Source organism: Alligator sinensis, unplaced genomic scaffold (assembly GCF_000455745.1).
Source record: "Alligator sinensis unplaced genomic scaffold, ASM45574v1 scaffold544_1, whole genome shotgun sequence".
Classification (NCBI taxonomy): Eukaryota; Metazoa; Chordata; order Crocodylia; family Alligatoridae; genus Alligator; species Alligator sinensis.
Window position 1 is genome coordinate 338,840 of NW_005841937.1, and position 7,676 is coordinate 346,515.

General features: G+C 44.9%; 1 protein-coding gene across 2 annotated transcripts in view; it reads left to right on the forward strand.

Moving 5' to 3' along the window:
• METTL14 (methyltransferase like 14) overlaps positions 1-6,858 on the forward strand; it is a 47,746-nt gene extending 40,888 nt beyond the window's left edge. For both annotated transcript variants that reach the window (XM_006019719.3, XM_006019720.3), the window contains one exon: positions 3,424-6,858. In XM_006019719.3, the coding sequence (XP_006019781.1) occupies positions 3,424-3,737 (314 nt within the window). In that variant the 3' untranslated portion in view covers positions 3,738-6,858. The remainder of the gene's footprint in view (positions 1-3,423) is intronic.
• Positions 6,859-7,676: the final 818 nt, after the last annotated feature.

The window sequence follows — 7,676 nt, forward strand, 5'->3', positions numbered from 1 at the left end:
AATTGCGGACGGATTAACTGGCTTGGGCCCCGCCAGCTGGAACAACTCGTGTGGTTGTTCCGATGACCGGACCACCTGCGTCGTGATTGCAAGCGGCATGAGTAAAGTTTTTTACAACCAATAAGTTGTGTCAGCCTCTCCATTCACCAGCCCGCCCTGACGTACGAGTGTAACTCGAGTTGGCCCTGGCCGTCGGAGACAGTAAGTTTTAACATGAGCTGAAGAACCTGTTCAAGGTAATAACATGCTCTTTTAAAAAGGAAATTGCTGTATAAAGTAGGGGTGCACCGATCGAGATTTTGGAGGCCGATAGCTGATTTTAAAGGAGGCATATCGGCTGATACCAATCCGATTTCCGATACAGCTGTGTGCAGCTGATAAATCCATTGTGGTGGAAGGGGTGGGGAAGGGGAAGGTACAGTGTGGGGTGCAGATCAGCGTTCCCCATGATGAGGGAGAAGGGATAGGGGCAGGATCTGGCTAGCCGGGCCAGAGCAGAGCGTGGGGCGGGGCCACAGCTTGTGGTGGGGGGAGCAGCTCCCACCGCTGCTTGCACCCCGGAGAGAACCTGGATCTGCGCGGGGTGGGCGGGCTGCAGCTGCGGGCTGGAGCCGCGGCTGCGCTGGACACTTTTTGGGGGGGGTCTGGGCTCAGGGCAGGGGCTCTGGAGGGGGCTGCAGCCACCCCAAATTTTGCTGTAGCCCCGCTCCCAGCACTGATGCCAACGCCTGCCCAGCGCAGCCCCGGCTCTTCCCGGCACGCAGGTGGAGGCAGGATGGTAAGCCGGGGCTGCACTGGGCAGGTGTCAGTGTTGCTGCTGGAAGCGGGGCTATGGCAAAATTTGCAGCCCCCCCCCTGTAGTCCCCACCCAGAGCCCAGCCTCCACCTAAAATAGCTCGGCACAGCCCTGGCTCCAGCCTGCAGCCCTGCCCCATGCAGATCTGGGGGCACACCCCTCCCTGTGCCCTCCCGGGGTGCATGCAGCTTCATCCTGTGACCCACCCTGCCCCAGCTGAGCAGCGCCTACCCCCTCCCTCACCATGGGGGGCCCCCATGCCTCTGTGCCCCCATGCCTCTTCCTTCCCCCCTCCCCTTCTGCCACAACAGACTTACCAGCTGCATGCAGCTCTCCATACTGCCGGGCTCTGCTACTCTCTTCCTGAGTATGGGCTGATTTTCCAATACAGCCAATTTTCTTTATATTGATACCAATCTGATATCGGGCTGATGTATCGGTGCACCTCTAGTATGAAGTGAGACCTTTCAAAGCTGCAATCTTAGTTAACATTAAATTCTTTAAGCAATTTTTGTTACAAAGTATGTTGGGCTATTAGGAATTATCTTGTTTAGTCAAAAGTATGGAATATCTAAGCACACCACTTGGATAAATGATGCATTATCATTTCTGAGAGCTAATGTTGGCTGCTAATATAAAAATTAAAACAACTCTTCTCTTACTCCAGTTGGAGTGGGAAGGACAACAATGTAAACGGGGCAAATAATGTGTTTTCTAAACTGGTCCCCAAAATAGTAATTTATAAGTAAAAAGACTACAGCTCCTTTTATACTTTACTATCCTTTTATACTTAACTATCCTTGACTATTATATTAGTGTTGGTATCAGTCCTGATCCGATTAGTTATATATTTTCAAGAAAGAAAATAATGTACTGCTGAGGCTCCTTTACATGGTTTGTGCTGCAAAGATTCATATGCTTTAATACCATGTAAGATTGATCTGCTGGGCTCTTCATGATAAAAATACATGTTATTTAGAACTGTATTGTATGTTTTAAATACATTATGATTGTCTCACTAGAACACCAGTGGCATCTTTTCTTTTCTTTTTTTGTTAGTTTGGACACTGGAAACAATTGGTAACCCAGTGATTTCACTGGCCAATAATAATTAGCACTCAGGCAGAAGTTTTCATCCTCAGAGTGCTTTGCAGGCCATTACTAACGATTCCTCAGAGAGCATCATGATGTACATAACTAATAGTTTAAGTTTTTGTCCCTTTCCAAATACATGGAAAATGAAGGCAGAGGTTTAGTGAACTTTCCAGAGATCAGGACATAGGTGTTATAGCTTGGATTTTAATTTGTGACCCTGGTTGCTAGCACACGTCTCTTATTAATGTGTGATATACAGTTGGAAGTTGAGTTTCAAGGAATTCCTTGTAATGGGAAAGGTACCAAATCATTTAGCTCATCTGTTTTAAATAAAGTATGTACTGAGCCTCCCAGCTGGCCTTATGCTGACTCCTCTCCTAGAATGGTATTTACAGCCTTACATAAATTATTTGAGATTCACATATATGACTGCTCATATATTCTTTGATAAACTGCAAACTGAAATGTTAACATTTCTACACGTTGGTGACTTCTCTGCAGATATTCTAGGCATCATATTACAGACCTAATAAAGCTGTTTTGCAGAAAGCATTGTTATTAGGCCTGTGCAAAGCGGCTAGTATTCGCTCTGGATTCAGCAGATTCGGGGGACAGTGATTCGATACGGTGATTCAAATCACTGTCCCAAATTGGTTTGACCAAGTCTGATTTGGAGATTTGACTGCTGCCGAATCTCCGAATCAGCCAGGCCCATCCCCCACCTGCTGTCCCAGCCCGGCAATGGCTGCCCTGCCCACCCCAGCTCCCGGCACCTGTGGGGGGGAAGCCCCAACTCAGCGGGTGCTGCCTGGTGGGGGGTGATCCCCCCTGTGTCCCACTGTCCAGCACTATGTGTGGGGGGGCTCTGCATGAGCTTCCTGCTCCCCCAGACCCCCCCCCCCCTGAAGCCCCAAGGCCACTGCAGGAATGGTGAGTTCTGGGGGTTTTCTTGGGTTTTTTTTCTTAAAGGTTTGGAGCTGGGGTAGGCAGGGCAGCTGTGGCGGGGCTGGGGGAGTGAGGAGGGGTTGGGGGGCTCGTGGCAGAGCCCCCCACGCAGCATGGGGCAGTAGGGATCACCCCCCGCCTGGCAGCACCTGGTGAGTGGGGCTTTTTTTTTAAAGGGCTGGGAGCTGGGGTGGGCAGGGCAGCCATGGGGGAGTGGGCAGGGGATGGGGCATGGTCCCCTCCCCACTCCTCCCTTCCCCACCCCCTACTTACCAGCTCTGAAACCGGCTACAGCTCCCTGCTGCAGCTACTGGGGACTGCTCGAATCATCAAAGCTCTCCAAATCTTTTCCCAAGATTCAGAGCGCTTTGAATCAATTCATTGGTCCCCTGATTTGATTCGGATTTGGAGATTCAGCCACCGAATCAGGCTGAATCTCCTCCGAATCGAATCAGCACCCGAAGCTTCACACAACCCTAATTGTTATCTATGAAATGCTTCAGCTAACATTCACCTGTGAGAGGACAGTTTGAAGCACAACGGTCCGTCATGCTACTCTGGCTAATGTTCTGTCTGTCTTCCTTTAGGCTGGCTGACTGTGGGACCCACCCTCACAAACAGTAACTTTAATGCGGAGACATATGCATCCTACTTTACCGCTCCAAATTCTCATCTGACTGGCTGTACAGAAGAGATCGAGAGACTTCGACCAAAATCACCACCTCCCAAAACGAAGTCAGACCGGGGAGGGGGAGCTCCCCGGGGCGGAGGCAGAGGTGGAACTTCAGCTGGCCGGGGAGAAAGGGGCAGAGAGAGGAACAGAACTAACTTCCGGGGTGAAAGGGGTGGATTCAGAGGAGGCCGTGGAGGTACCCACAGGGGAGGTTTCCCGGCACGCTGATTACATTTGAGTCTTTAGTTCTCCCCTTCTCCATATTTTTTTTTTAGCCTTGTTTCTGCTGAGGCGAATTATTTTTGGGTCTTGGCCTACATGACTTTTTCAATTGATTGTATTCCCTTCAAGCAGTCCCAAATACTCTGCCTTCCCACATCTGGGAAATCACTTCACTTGGAGGCAAGATGCAGCACTTGATGGCACTGACCAAAAAGCCTCCTAGCAGTTTTCATTCACCTGGAAGGTGATCAGAACAAAGAGGAAGCATCAGCTGGGCTGTCTCCTCAAGCCCCGTATAGGATTGAAGAAGAGTTGTCTGCTTTGCTCTTTTTCAGACTTCAAGGTGTTTTTTTCTTTTAATTGTTTTCCTCATAAACACTGAATGCATTCCCCCTCCCATTCTGTCAATGCCATTTTTCTTCCCAATGTTAACATGCCACTGCGGAGGAATGCCATTCTCAATTGCATGGCAGTAACATAGACTTGAAATTGCTAGAAAGGAATGTGAAGAAATCTGCTGTGGGCCCATAATGGCATTTATTCCATCTTCTCTTATATTCTTAAACTTAAGGGAATAATATTGAATAAATAGAGCTCTATTTTTTTTCTATTTGTTTTACGTTTCCCTAACCATTTTTGAGAGCAGTTCTAGTATTTTTTGACTTGTCATATGTATTTAATGTTTTTTTAATCTTTGGTTAACAAACCCTATTTATGTGGTCACTTGTAATGCTTCATGGAAAGCAAAAAGTGACTGACATCTGTAATCAGTCCAGAACCTCTGTTTGCTTAGGCATGGATTGTTTTTCAGTAGGGTTTTCACCCACTGCCTGCTAATGGTCTTCTTTTTACCTAGAGAAATCAAAGTTTTATTGCAAAATATATTCAATATGTATGGTGGGGAGGAAGTTATGATGGAGGGGAAAGATAAGAACACTGTAATGAGGAAAATATCTTTCCAGAGAAATCTGGACAAATGCTGCCTGTGTAAACAGGGTTCTGTGGTTCGACAGTTCTTAAAAACTGATGTGGGGGTGAGTATGCATTATAGGAGGTCTGCTCCGGCATACAGCTTGTAAGGAAAAGCACAACTGCTTGCCATTTATTTGTTTTTAGAAAAGCTAGACCGGTAAAGCTGTTTACAATATTTGACACATGAACAAAACCAGGGGACTCTTGCTATGGACTTTGCAGTGACTAGAATACGTCTCTAAGTCTCTGGTACTTTTCAGTTGCTAAAGCCCAACTTTTAAAATAGTACCCTGTAAAGTGATGAAGTTACATTTATTTGAGTACTCTTTTTGATAAACCTTTCCTATTAACTACTGGTTTTCTTTTGGTTTTATTGAAATGCTTTTTTTTTTTTTGGTCATGCTACTTCTCTCTTAAAGTGGCATTCTGGTTTTCTGTTTTGACAGTTCAGCTTTCAGGAAAGGAACAGGGAGTTCTTACTGCCTTGCTGGGTGAGATCTCAGGGAATTTTAACATTAAGTAAAGCAAGCTATTACTTTAATTCAAGAGGTTCTGCAGACTTTGTCAGAGGTTACAGTAAATACTCGGTGAGTGGTGAATCAGTATCTCCCCTGCTTACTTTTTATTTCTCTCTGGTCATATCTGCAAAGATGGAGTGACTTGCAGTAGAGACAGAACCCTTAAAATGTAAATGTCAGGAGCTCATTTAATTATCAGTGATGCTTGGAGCCGATTATATTTGAAACAATGTTTAATAGATGTTGTATGCTATAATCTGAAAACAGTTCTTATTTTTCCTGATTGTATCATACTCATGCTGTGTGTTTTTGAAAGTAAATATTGGACAAGCTCTGCATTACAGATGACATTCCCATACCACTGGAACAGACTTCTGCAAATGGAGGAGGAAAGGCTATTAACCCGGTGCTTTCTTCCTTTGATTCTTTCTCCTCATGCATTTCTCTGTAACTGAAGATCAAGTGCTATGGGACAAGTATTCAGACAGAAAGGGAGCAGTGATTCTACAGATAAGGAGCAATGCATCCCTGATACTGCACTTTAATTTAAAAACCAACTAAAATATGTCTCCTTTTTGGAATGGTAGGGTTCAGGAACTTGGTTAAGACTTTAAAACGATGATGTACATAAAGTTACAGTAATTCAATAATTTTGAAAGTAAAACTCTCTTTTATATTGCTAGGATTTGCATTTAGATTTTTGCAAAGCTGAAGTAGTTAGAATAGGGTAAGGCAAGCAATACATATATCCCAGTCACTCTTGGGGCCATATCTGCTCTTGAATGCACACTACTCATGGAGGTTAATGGAAGACAGACAACCTGAGCCTTACTTGTTAATTGTTAGACAAGAGAAATAGACATTGTTGAATATCACCTGAAGAAAAGACAGCGTGCTCTGTGGTGTCACACCAGTGAATCTGGACAGATTGCCAGAACAGGTGACAAGGTTGTACATTATTCATATGTGCTCAGTCCTTGATTAGTCAAAATGTGGTAATTTGTTCACATGTGGTCATGAGTCCTCTGGCGTGGTGATGCTGACTCTGTTCATAAGAAACTGAAATTAGACTTTTTCATGTAGTCTATGAAAATGCTGTTATCTCATAACTTCTGATCACTGTTGACCTAGGCTGCATTTGAGTTGGCATCCTGAGATGAAAAGTTTTGTATCCCATTACTAATTGTCATCCAGCTTTCCAATCAGAGCATTTTAACAGAAAAGGCGTGATAACAATGCTTATCACGAGCAATCCAGTGAGCCTTTTATCTAAAACAAGTGGCTTAATGTGAACACTTCACATCCCTGATGACAAAAGCCTAACATATTTCAGATATTTCAAATCGTGCTACATACTGAGTGCCACCATTCTGGTTTAAGATGTCTGTCAGGTTCTTACATGTCTCATTCTGGGAGATACTTATAACGTGCATGATCTTCAAAGTCATATTTGTTCAGTAAGTGAAGGATTTGACAGTTACATTGGGAAGACCCTTGGGATGGCTTAGCCTACGGCTTCAAAGGGATTTGAAAATGTCAGTTGACTGTAAATTATTCTGCATAAATCCAGACATCAGCCTTGAGTCTTCCGCTCACAGATGCTGGCACTTGTAATAAATCGGCTGACCTGTTAGCTGTACTGTTCAAGTTGCTTGTAAACAGTTTCATTTTTTTAAAGCTCTCAATTGAATAGTTTATCATTAACACAGCCTTGCTAAGATAAAGTTATACTCCTCAGTATAACTTTAAGGACTATCACATTATTTATTCAGTGTCCAGTACATAATTAAATATTACTTGTAAAATAGGAGAGCTTCAATAGTAAAGGATTGGGCATATCAGAACAGCATGTAGCTGGTTGAGGCACTTTCCTGGAAGATGGGAGATGGGGATTTGAATCCCTTCAGAAGAAGAGTCATACCTGGGGCTCCCAAATTGTGAATGAGTTCTCTGAAAGTAAGACACTACCCTTTCCTCATCCTCTGATCTGTCACGTGCCTTCCAAAAATGGGGTTGAGCCCCTCGGACAAAACAGGTGGAGGAATACTTAGTGTTTGGATCTTGAAGATATGCACAAAGGTGCTCTGCGGTGTCTCACCTGATGGATGTCCTCTGAGCATACCCAGGAGCAGAACATAGATGTCTAGAGAACTCAAAAGAGCTGAAGAAAAGGCAAGTCACCTTAGTCAAAGTTCAGGAGCTGGCAAGTTAGCAGAACCTCGTACCCTGCTGCTGACCCAAGAAATTCTCACCACCTCTACTGATGCAGACACTCTGGTGTAGTTGGTAAGACAGGGGCGGGCCAAATTCGGCCCACCAGGCTGGGCCAAATCCGGCCCACCAGGCCATTCTATCTGGCCTACAGGGCTCCTAAAAAATTTAACAAATTAATATTTATTTGCCCCAGCTCTCTCAGAGTTGGCTGAGCCAGGGGCAATAGGACCCAGAGGGAGCC